The sequence below is a fragment of the Mus pahari genome, chromosome 5 (genome assembly GCF_900095145.1).
Source record: "Mus pahari chromosome 5, PAHARI_EIJ_v1.1, whole genome shotgun sequence".
Classification (NCBI taxonomy): domain Eukaryota; kingdom Metazoa; phylum Chordata; class Mammalia; order Rodentia; family Muridae; genus Mus; species Mus pahari.
The window spans coordinates 56,897,240-56,909,618 of NC_034594.1; the positions used below are offsets into that span (position 1 = coordinate 56,897,240).

At 39.2% G+C, this 12,379-nt stretch overlaps 1 protein-coding gene across 2 annotated transcripts in view; it reads right to left on the reverse strand.

The window, feature by feature from the left end:
* The window catches only part of Farsb (phenylalanyl-tRNA synthetase subunit beta), a 64,910-nt gene that overhangs the window by 42,276 nt on the left and 10,255 nt on the right, over nt 1–12,379 (reverse strand). For both annotated transcript variants that reach the window (XM_021197339.1, XM_029538594.1), the window contains exons 4-10: nt 11,924–11,993; nt 10,091–10,206; nt 6,277–6,427; nt 4,905–5,013; nt 3,086–3,156; nt 1,819–1,880; nt 803–854 (exon numbers count right to left, since the gene is read on the reverse strand). In XM_021197339.1, coding sequence (XP_021052998.1) covers nt 803–854; nt 1,819–1,880; nt 3,086–3,156; nt 4,905–5,013; nt 6,277–6,427; nt 10,091–10,206; nt 11,924–11,993 — 631 coding nt within the window. The remainder of the gene's footprint in view (nt 1–802; nt 855–1,818; nt 1,881–3,085; nt 3,157–4,904; nt 5,014–6,276; nt 6,428–10,090; nt 10,207–11,923; nt 11,994–12,379) is intronic.

Genomic DNA, 12,379 nt, shown 5'->3' on the forward strand with positions numbered 1-12,379 from the left:
TAGCATACTTTAGTTCTTGGGGAGAGAGGCAGGAGGATCATGAATTCAAAAAGTAGTTTTAGCTACACAGTGAATTTCAGGCCAGCCTCAGTTACAAAACAAGAACATGTCTAAAAAGCAACCAAAAGAAATTAAGAATAGCCCGGCATGGTAGCACACACCTTTAATCCCAGCACTTGGGAGGCAGAGGCAGGTGGATTTCTGAGTTCAAGAACAGCCTGGTCTACAGAGTGAGCTCCAGGACAGCCAGGGCTATACAGAGAAACCCTGTCTTGAAAAAAAAAAAAAAGAGAGAGAATACTAGTTTGGATGTTTTCTACCAAGACCCCATATTTAACATTAACTGTGCTTACTTCTCAACCAGTTTGAACAAATTCAGAATTACACTACAGTGACAGCCTTCAGCAATTACAGACTCCAATGTGAACATCCTAACTAGATCTGTAGAACTGAGTAGCCACAAAAGGGAGAGACTATAAACCACTCAGTTAACTAGTTAATAACAAGACAGGCCATAGAATTATGACGCTATGTAATACACTGTGAGACAGGTACAGTCAGGTTCCTGCACTTAAATCCGCAACACTTACCACTCACGATCTCCCCACAGATAGGCAGCACACCACCCACCCTCAAAAGGGTGAGACACTGAGAACTAAATCCATGAGACACAGTGCAGTGCGTGTAGCAAGGGACAGGTGAATCAATCAGCAGAGAGAAGCAAACACTCAACAAGCACCACCACCACCACCACCACCACCACCACCACCACTACTACCACCATCATCTTTTAAGAACTTACTGGAAAGGTACTAGATTTTCCATTAGGAGAAACTACTTCAACTGCTTCAACTCTAAAAAAGAAGAAAAAAGTCAGAAATAAAATATTTATGAAGATAAATGAGCTATAAATTCTTAAAATACATATGATTAATAACTATTCTGTTTCATAACTACAGCCTTGACTCATTCGATCTCTCACGTCCTAGCATCACTGTTTTGACCAATCTTCCTATATACACTAGATACAAGACTATGCTTCCATTCTGGGTCCCAAAGCTCCCTCCTGCGTCCCCTGCAGCAGTGGCCACTTAGAAAGCTTACTCCCAGTGTGTAAAGCATGCATCCTGCATGGACTCTTGCACAGCACTGATGTACACCTGCCTGCACAGCGTTGATGTACACCCGAAGCTTTACCAGGATGTTATAGTGAAAGACAAAAATAAATCCCTGAAATGCAAATTATAAAAAACAAGAAAACTGGTACAGCCTATGTAACTTCAGTCATTTTTATTACTATATATTTACTATGAATTATAACTAAGAGTCTAGAATAAGCTGATGCTAATACATCACATTAATAATAAGGACACACAGCTTTTTCATACACTTCTACACCTGTTTAGCTATTCCTCCATCTTTACATCCTCAAATCTAGTCCTTAAATACTACTTAAGTTTCACTGCCTCCATGAGGCCTTGCCAGACTGACCTTACAAACACCAGACAACAACCAAAAGACTGAACAATTTCCATTCTGCATACTGTTTAGAGCTATGTCATCTCCTCAGATGTGTTCTAGCTACAGGAACATATTTGATCCCGTGTACTGACAGACATTAGTGGTACCCTGAAGCTAAACACAGAATAAAACATGTGCCTCATAAGGATTTTTTTAAAAGACTTACTTTTTATGTATGAATGTCTTGCCTGTACATATATATGTACACTACATACATTGCTAAAATTAGTACAGGGAGGGAGGCCTTAGACCCTTGGCTTCAGAGCACAGGCAAATGATGGTGCTGAGTGAACTTACGTAAACTGATTTTCACAGTGTTCACTGAACATGGTGACAATAATGTCAAGCACGATTTTTGCCTGCAAAAGGAAAAATACAAATATTATGGTAATATATAATATATTCTCATTCAATTCTAACGTAATAAATATTTACTATAACTTAGTCTTCAAACGTCTAATAATGAACCCTTACATACACATTCTAAGAAAGGAAATAGAATAAAAACATAGGAGCAGGCTCATTCTTATCTTCAGGTGTTCTCTATTTACGCAGCTCTCTGAGAGTTACAATCCATGACTGAGACAAATCGTTTAGTTCCCCCACCCCAACTCTGGATTATGAGGTTTCAAAAGAGACAAATGGCTAGTTACTGGAGTAAATGTTATCAATTTCATAAGTCTCTGGAGCCAGACTGTTGGAATCTGGCTCAGCCCCTTACTAACGACACGACTGTGGATGATCTAGTTTATTCTCTCTCCATCTCAGTCCTCTCACTGGCTAAGTGGACAAACTAAAACTTTCTACTTTTGGTAGCTATAAGAATGAATGCATAAATATAAAGCATATGGGACATCCCTAATAAGTAGTAAGGGCCAGATACATTCTTAAGGTAAAACCAATCCTTATAGGGAAGTGGGGTGTGAAGAGACAACTTCAGTTCTGGGAAATCTGGAGCTGTTTTTTTGGCTTCTACAGTGACCAGGCATTATGTAGTGCACATATAAACATGCAGGCAAGTCACTCATAGACATAAAATAAATATGGATTTAAAGGTTAAAAAATATAGTAAAATCTGTATTACTTTGACAATAATACTAAAGGCAACCATCACAGATAAGAGATAGAAACCACATGCCTACAACAGTCCCCAATGTGGCAGCTGCAGGTGAAAGTCCCTGCAGGTCCTACTTCTACATGCAACCTCCTACTGTTACAGACTCTCTCTTCATCTGCCCACTGCCCACTCTCTTGGCTTTACTTACCATGTATGAACACATGAAATATCACACAACAAAAAGTTTTCCTAGCACTCAAATCCTACATTTGTAGTACCTGCAAGAGGGACAGCCCCTGTTCCAGTTGCTGGAGGACCAGTATGAAGATCAAGCTGCATGTCTGCGACATATGAGCAGAAGCAGGTAGGGGGCTGGTCCCCACCAGGTACTTCAGTCTCTGGAGTTCCCACCTATTCTAACATTTTATACTATAAAATCAGTCTTGGCCCACAAGCAAACTATATTTTGTCTGGCATTATAAAAAGGTGAACAAAAATTTTACTTACCTTAGTGAAGTCAGTCCCTGTGCATTCAATAAATATATTCCTAGTATTTACTGTTATTTTTGAATGATTCCCTATAAAACAATAACAACAAAAATTTCAGAGATATGACATGATACAAACCACAATTTTTTAAAAAATCACATTTTAAACTTAGAAAACAATTGAAATATGTTAGAAGTAAGGAGATATACATTTTTTGCCTTTGATTTTTATAGATAGGGTATTATTAGCCTAGGTCAATCTAGAATTCACTATACAGCTCAGAGCACAGTGATCCTCCTGCCTCAGCCTCCCAAATACTAGGATTATAGACATAAGCAAACTATGCCTAGCTATAGGGTATGTAACATTTTCCTTTTACGATTCTTTAGTGTACATGTGTGAAGGTCAGAGAAATTCTTGTAGGAATCAGTTCCCTCTTCCCACCACATGGGTTCCAGGGATCAAGCACAGCTCAGCAGGTGTGGAGTCAAGCGCCTTTACCTTCCTGGGCCACGACACCAGATCTGAGATAGGAGACTTTTAAGTTCCCAGTGCAAGTTGGAAAATACAGATAATCCTCACTATCTTTGGGCATAATCGCAAACAATGCCAGTACTAGGGAAGGAGAAGCAGGTGGACTTCTGTGAGTTCAGGGCAAGCCTGGTCTAGACACAAACTCTAGGACAGCCAGGGCTTTATAGAGAAGCCCTGTCCCAAAATATAAACAAGTAACAACAAAAAGATAACTAAGGCTTAGAAAGGCTAAACTACCTGGTCACCACAAACTATGAAGCCACAGGTGAAGGTCAGTTTGGATCTAGTTAACTAGGAGGTCGGCATTCTTGACCATTCAAACTGCAGGCATCTGCAGTCTCAAGAGTTCTTTCTCATCCTGTGTCAGCTAAGCCAGCTCTGACTGCCCCAAAGACATCATTATACTGAGAAAACACATTTAAACTGCTTTATAAACACTTTTTCCATAAAGGAATTAAAAGAATTAAGAGTACAAAATGTAAATAACAGTTTAGTTTATAAAACTACAAATTAGAGTTTAGGTTCAACAAAGAGAGTTACTGTAACTAAAACATCTAAATAAAAACAAGGAAAAAAAAAAAACTCTCTCAATCCCCCTCCCCAAGGGCCATTCACTTGCCACTTGAGCCTGAGTTCAATCCATAGAACCCACACATTGGAAGGAGAAAACCAACTCTCAGAAGCTGTCCTCAGATCTCCAAACATGCCACGGGATGCATGCTCCCACACAAGCCCAAGTATGTATGCTAACAAGACACTAAAATAGCTAAACCACCAACACATCCTGAAAGAAGAGACAGAACCCAGAGTAGTATCAGAAAATACTTACATATGTATAAACATGTACAATTATGAATTAAATGCTCATCTTATATAATACAGATTATTACATAACAATCAGCAGTTAAACTAAAGGTTTTGAGAAATATATATAAAAAAAGCTATTAAAATGAAATCTAAAAAGCTGGAGAGATGGCTCAGGGGCTTAGAGTACTTGTTGCTCTTGCAAAGCATCTGGGCTCAGTTCCCAACATCACATGGTGGTTCATAACCATCTGTTTAACTCCCATTCCAGAGGATTCAATGCTATTCTTGCCTCCAAAGGAACCAGGCACACAGACACACATGCAGCCAAAACATCCATACACATAAAATAAATTTTAAAACAATTTAAATAATAAAATCTACAAAGGACCTGAGATTCAGATCTAAAGTCAATGACTAACTCACCCTACTGCGAGTTCTACAAAAGCACTAGTAAGAAGAAACTGCAAGGATCCATGTTCTTCATGAAGTGACTTACCATTTATAATTGGAGGCATTGACAGGACCACACCATTGCTGTCATAGATAACTGGATACAGGGGCTTACTTTCAATGATATGTAAATAATGTTTAAGGTGGTTGTCAGTCTAAAAAAAATGAAGTCAAACAAAAGTAGTTATTTATTTCTACTACAGCCAGCTGGCATTAATCTGAAATTTAAAAGAGTTAGAAAAACACCAAAAATGTTCTACATGACAGGAAGCTATAAACTTATAAACTTCACCAGTATAAATGGAAATCTTAATGTCTACATTCAGTCTCTCCTACCAGAGTGAGGTGAGAAACTGATCACTTTCCCAGTGTGAAAATAGATTTCACCAGCACTGCCAAGCCATTGCAAACAATATTCAGCCATCACACAATTCAGAAAGATGAGTTAAGTCACTGGTAAATTAGGACCAATGATACTATTCCTACTTGTTATTTCCAATATTACGTGATGGTTAAATCTCTCATTGTTGAGGCTCTAAGATGCTAATAATAGGGGTAGGTATTTTGCAATGGTATTCCTCATGTACACAAAATAGCTAAAAAAAAATTTTTTAATTTTTTAATGGTTTCTTTTAATTTTTTTATGTGTATTGGTGTTTTGTTTGCATGTATATCTATGTGAGGCTGTCAGATCCCCTGAAACTGGAGTTACAGCTGTGAGTTGCCATGTGGGTCCTAGGAACCAGGGTCTTCTGGAAGAACAGTCTGTGCTCTTAACCTCAGAGCCATCTCTCTAGCTCCTAAGTTTCTAATTATATAAGCATGAGTGTTAATTCAATACAAATATAAAATTAAAAAGTACAGTTTACTTAGTAGCTCTCAAGTCTTGTATCACACTAATAGCATCTCAGAGGTTCATTCCTTTAGTCTCGGCATTCAGGAAACAGGGGTCAAGGCTTATACCTAAAAGCATCTCATGATTTATTCAAAGCTATGGCACTGATGATGATGATTATGATTGTGATTTTAATAATAATAACCTTATTTGTAGGGTAAGAATAAGGACTCCTTCAAAACCACTGTTGTAAACCATGAAACTGAGAAGGAAACACATAAATGTCTATTTTATTTTTTGTTAAAAAGAAAAACAAAAGGAATACCAAGCCAGTGAGATGGCTTAGCAGGTAAAGGTACTTTCCTCCTACAAGTCAGGCAACCTGGGCTTGATCCTCAGAATCCATTCTAAAAGGAGAGAACCAACGTCCAATAGTCCTCTAATCTCTACACTGAAGTTAAGCCTGCGCACACACACACACACACACACACACTCACTCACTCACTCACTCACTCACTCACTCACTCACTCACTCACTCACTCACATAAAATCACACACGAATAAACCAGAAAACTTCTTTACCTTGTATATGTTCATTAATTCACAAGCTGTATACTCCTTGGTCTTATTTAGAGGCTTGAATTTGATATCTGAAGGACGTTTCGCGGTGTAAGTAAATGGGCCTGATAAAGTATCCAAGTCGTGAGTTCCAATAGCAACCAATGCTCTTTTCCTAAAATAAAAGAGGGAAAGGAGGAAGAAAGAGGAAATGAAAGCCAGAAATCCTAATTTTCTGAAGATAACAGAGATCATATTTTTAATTTTTATTTTAAACATTTCCTTCAAAAAGTTCATAGCTGCTACATAACATCTTTATTGCAATATAACAAATTCTCACAATCATTAAAATAGTAAGAACAAAAGTTAGTTAAACATTATGTCAACAGTGGAAGCAAATACTTTCACTAAGTACTGTGTCCTTATGATTCCTTAAAATTAGTCCAACATGGAGATGCATACATATGACATATTGTATATATATAAATCAGACACATATATAAATCATATAAAACATATAATGCAAGACAAAGCTGGGGATTTAACTAATAGTAGAACTCTTGCCTTGCATACACAAGGCCCTGAGATGGAGTCCCAGTACTGAAACAAACAAACAAACAAGCAAACAAAAAAGTATATGTGAATAAAAACTGGAATAACTATGGCTGAACTGAGCAGGATTACTAGCAAGCAGAAACGATCTATTATACAATGAGTTAATAATAAACACAGAACTACCATAATGAAATATGTGAATTCATTCAGTAAATTTAAAGTTAGACTGCCAAATCCAAGGATTAGAAAGTAGAAACCAATGAGCCCTAAAAGAAAGAAGGGAAGGAAGGAGGGAGGGAGGGAAGGAGGGAGGGAAGGAAACAGGGAGGGAGGGAGGGAAGGAGGGCCCAGGGGAAGAAGGAGGTGGGGAGGGAAGAATGTTTAATGACTAAGTCTAAAACCATAGTCTGCTACTCGTCTCCTAGCTCTCACTGCCTGTCAGACCTTCACCTTATTCCTTTAAAACCATATTCGACCTGGCTCAGGCGAGTTCGTCCCATTTTACCACCCTTGCCCACTACACACACTCTTACAATGTACAATAAACTTTCCTTCAAAATAAATTCATAGTTCGTTTATTATTTTGCTTAGTAATGATATATGTCAGCAAGCTAATACATAGATTTTTAATATAAAAAGACTGAGAACGTTACTTGAAGCCCTAGGGACATGTGTATACTATCTGAGCAAAGACATGTTATGAAGGGAACCAAGTCTGACTCATAATTTTAAGCATTTTTCACCAGTGAAGAAAATATCTAGAATTCTCCTCTAAACTGTCCCTAGCCCATCCCTTATATAACACATCACACACACACACACACACACACACACACACCCCACACACACCCCTCCAAGTCAGTGCACTTTGACAAGCTTCAATTATTAAGAAATGATAATTTGCTTTTATATCATTTATCAGTTTTCTAGTCTATTTAAGAATATGCAATATAACCATCCATCAATATTATCTTTTGAACAAATTAACTTGTTTCAAGATCCACACAAAGTATCTAAAACTAGGGTTTCTCACCATTAATAAATATGTAGTTTTCTTTGCTGTTGTTTGTTTAGACAAGTTCTACCTACAGTCCTGGCTGGCTTTCAACTAGGCTAGCCTTAAACTTAAAACAAACTCCATGCAACTGTCTCCTACGTGCTAGGATTAAGATATGTACCACCATCCCTGGCTATACCACTCATTACGCCCTGCCCCCCTTTTATACTGGGTTACCTAGACTGGCCTCTAACTCAGAGATCTACCTGCAGAGGATTACCCTCCTTTATTGTTAGAGTTTGGAGATAAAAGGTTTAAAGATCACTGCACTAGAGAAACACCACACAGGAAGTAATGTGCCATAGAAGCTCAGCAAGACTCAAGCTAAGGTTCCTGCCTAACCAACATGAAGGAGGCCCTGAGGAATGGTTCACAGCACCACCAAAAAGGACAAGTAAGTTCAGTCACTTAAGTTCAGGTTGCTTCTATTTATTTGTTTTTCCAGGGTTGTGATCAAGCCTAGGTCCACACTACATGCTAGGTATATGTCTGCCCCTGTTCAAGTTTTATGTATCAACATTTAATTATACTTATTCAAAATGTGGATCAAGTAAAGAAACTTTTCCATTTTTTTAAATGACAGACTATCCTTCAAATTGCCATGGTTTGTACTTGGTAATCCATTAATAACTATCTGAACCAGGTTGAGGGCATATAGCTCAACAGTAGAATATTTAGCACACAAAAGAACCTTGATTTGACTCTCAGTTCATAAACAAATCATACTTAATAAATATTTTTAAAATGATTTGAACAGAAAGAAAATAATCAAGAAACCTTCTAGGAATAAAAGTCCTCTATATGCCACACATGCACCATTCTTGAGATGTTTGTCTTTATTCATGCTTTGCGTGTACACCTGAATACACAGACATACACAGCCATGTGCAAGCGCCCAAGGAGCCGGGCGGCTGCAGCTGACTGAGAGCTGCAGTTACAGCAGCATGACTGCACACTATACCACGTGGGTGCAAGAACAGCAATCCTCTAAGCACTGCACCATCTCTCCAGCCCAGCACAGCAGATGTAAACAGTACCAAGTATCTGCCCATGTCCAGTACAGCAAAGTGAACCTCTCTCATTATATAGTTTAGAAATGTTCTGAAAAATAATCTGTAGAAGGTAGTGTGGTGGTTTGAATGACAATGGTCCCCATAGGTTCATATGCTTGAATCCCTAGTCCCCAAGTAGTGGAAATATTTGGGAAGGATTAAAAGGTATGGCCTTACCGTGTGGATACTTCATTCTTCCTTACAATGAGGAACAAAATACCCATGAAAGGATATAGGTACAGAGACAAAATTTAGAGCTAAGATGAAAGGATGGACTATCCAGAGACTACCCCATCCGGGNATCCATCCCATCATNAGCCACCAAACCCANATANTANTGCACATGCCAGCAAGATTCTGCTGAAGGGACCCTGATATAGCNGCCTCTTGTGAGGCTATGCCAGTGCCTGGCAAACACAGAAGTGGATGCTCACAGTCAGCTATTGGATGGAGCACAGGGCCCCCAGTGGAGGAGTTAGAGAAAGTACCCAAGGAGCTGAAGGGGGCTGCAACCCTGTAGGTGCAACAACAATATGAACTAACCAGTACCCACTGAGCTCGTGTCTCTAACTGGATATGTAGCAGAAGAAGGCCTAATTGACCATCATTGAGAAGAGAGGCCCCTTGGTCTTGTAAACTTTATATGACCCAGGACAGGGGAAGACCAGGGCCAAGTAGTGGGAGTGGGTGGGTAGGGGAGCAGGGGCAGGAGGAGGGTATAGGGAACTTTCAGGATAGCATTTGAAATGTAAATAAAGAAAATATCTAATTAAATAAATAAATAAATAAATAAATAAATAAATAAATAAAGGTATGGCCTTGTTGGAGGAGGTGTATCCCTGGGGGCGGGCACTGAGCTTTCAAAAACTCATGCCACGTCAGTGCCTCTCTCTATTGCTGCCTACAAATCAGGATGTAAAGCTCTCAGCACTGTGCCTGCCTGTCTTCCTGCTACCATGCTCCCACCATGATCACAGACTAGCCTCTAAAACTGGAAGCAAGGCCCACCCCACCCCCAAAGAAGCATTTTCTTTTGTAAGCTGTCTTGGACACAGTGTCTTTTTTCAGCAACAGGACAGAGAGGTACATGAGACAAGGAGATGTGAAATGGAAGGGATGGGAAGGAAGCAGGAGGAGGGGAAGACAAGGAGGACCGGGATGAAGCCTGACGAACCTGCAGATATTCTGGTGTAGTTTCTCCTGAAGTTCGATGAAGCTGTCATATCGGTCCTTAGTGAACTTGATATTCCGGAGAACTGCTGCTACAGCAAAAGGGCGCACTTTGGCTGTCTGCAGGTCACAACACCATCGAGACAGTTAGGTTTATGGCTTTCCCTTTGTCACAACATTTTACCACAGAAAAGTTGTTGCACTCCCGACAAGGTCACAAATTTTGATTCAAACAGGCATTCAACCAACAAGGAGCTAAACACCAAACAGGAGATGCAGGTAATACACAAACACAATTCATATTTCAGTAAGATTTCTGAAAATATGTTAAATAATTAAGGAAAAATTAATCTTTAATAATTTGCTCACACGCCTTACTTTTTACCAAAATAATCCCTCTACATACATACCACAATTTAGACAACTAAATCTCTAATATATCTTATTTATTTAATCAAAATGTTTGGAAGCAGACAATGAACACGGAGCCTCCCTCAGACTAAGCTAGAGCTCTATCACTGAGCTGTATGTCAGTTCTCAAGCTTTTTCTTCGTTTCAGGTTGGACATTTAAAACAGGATCTCTTTCCCATGTACCGCAGGCTAGTCTCAAACTTAGTATATGGATGATACTGGCCTTGAAGAACTGATCTTCCAGCCTCCACCCCCCACATTCTGTGAGGGGCTCTCTACAGGTGTCAGACAGAGAAGCGAACCCTGTAGAGGTAAGAAGGAAACCAGTGCAGACTGACTTGTCAGCCTGGGTCAGACTTCAGGGCGTCTAAAGCCACACAAGTCATTGCAAGCATATTTGAAACACAGTACAATTTGCCAAAAGGTTTCCAGGTAATATCAGTCAAATTCCAGGGACACAATAAAGCTTGAGGTGTGACCACATAAAAACGTTTACAAAGTACATGTGACCATGATTGTGAGGTCTATAGCTAAAAGGCCTAGCATCTAGTGTGGTCTCTCACCAACAGCACAGAGGTCAGCAAGCCATAAAGTACGTGCACCATCTCCCCTCAGGATGAGTAATGGTCTGGGGAGGGGAGAGTCTGGGATAATCTTTCTAGGGAGCTTGGGTAAGGTCGGCCTCTATAGCAAAAGTGGGTGAGGTCTGTCTCCACAGATAGTAAAAAGGTCACCACCAGGTAGTCACAAAATTCACTCTCAGCTTTCTGGATGGGATGCAAGTATTTAATTTTTATCCCTCCACTGAGGAGACACCCCTGTGTGATTAACATACCTGGATCTCTTAGTGCTTCTCTATAAATACAAGAACCTCTGTGCCCCACAACAGCTCTGGAATTACAGGCTTGCACCACCATGCCTGGAGCAAATGTGCTTTTTAAAAGCAATTGATACTTTTCAAAATTACCTACTGAAAGGAAGTACTTCATTTTCTTTAATTTCTTAGTAATAAATTGACAATCTTTCAAAAACTCTTAAGTATTTTATATGTGCAGGTGTTTTACCTTGCATATATACCTATGCATCATCACATGTATGCTTGGTGCACACAGAGGCAAGAAGAGAACATGAGACCCCCTACAAATGGAATTACAGATGGTTGTGAGCTGCCATGTCAGGGCTAGGAATGGAACCCAGGTCCTCTGAAAGAGCAATCAGTGCTCTTAACTGCTGAGTCATTCCTCCAGATGCACAGATTGACAATTTTTAAGGGTGAGAAATTGAAAACCACTCATCCTAAACACATGAGTACAGGAAATTACATCTGACAGAAGGGTTAGTTTTATTACATTCTCCTTCCCACCTTATTAATACATGCATCAAGGGAGGGGGTGTTAAGGGAAAAGTAAGAACCTATTTTATTACCTCTTCTGTGATAATCAGTTTTTGGATTTCTCCCTTAGGCATTACTCGTTTATATACTGGAGCTTTGATCCTAAAATAATATTGGAGCAAAGTTATTCGAAATAGTAAGACTATTTGATAATTATATCTTATGTTTATAAATATAAAGTGCATATATATATACAGTAAGTCAGCTTACCTTGAACCTTAGAAATAAATAAAAAAAAAAATTTTAAATTATCTAAAAATGCACAGAATAACCCATGGTGATGAGCTTCTTCCTGGAGTCCCAGCAAGACCACAGAGCCATTAACAAAGCAACTGGTCAAGGCACTGGACTTGACAGTGTTTAAATGTCATTATATCAAGATTTAAGCTTCTAAGAATAAGTAAAGTTTATTGAAATTGAAAATAGAGCTTCTCTGGTTCTATCTGAAATTACTGCAGCAGAGAAAGTACTGGGAGAGCTTGGTAACG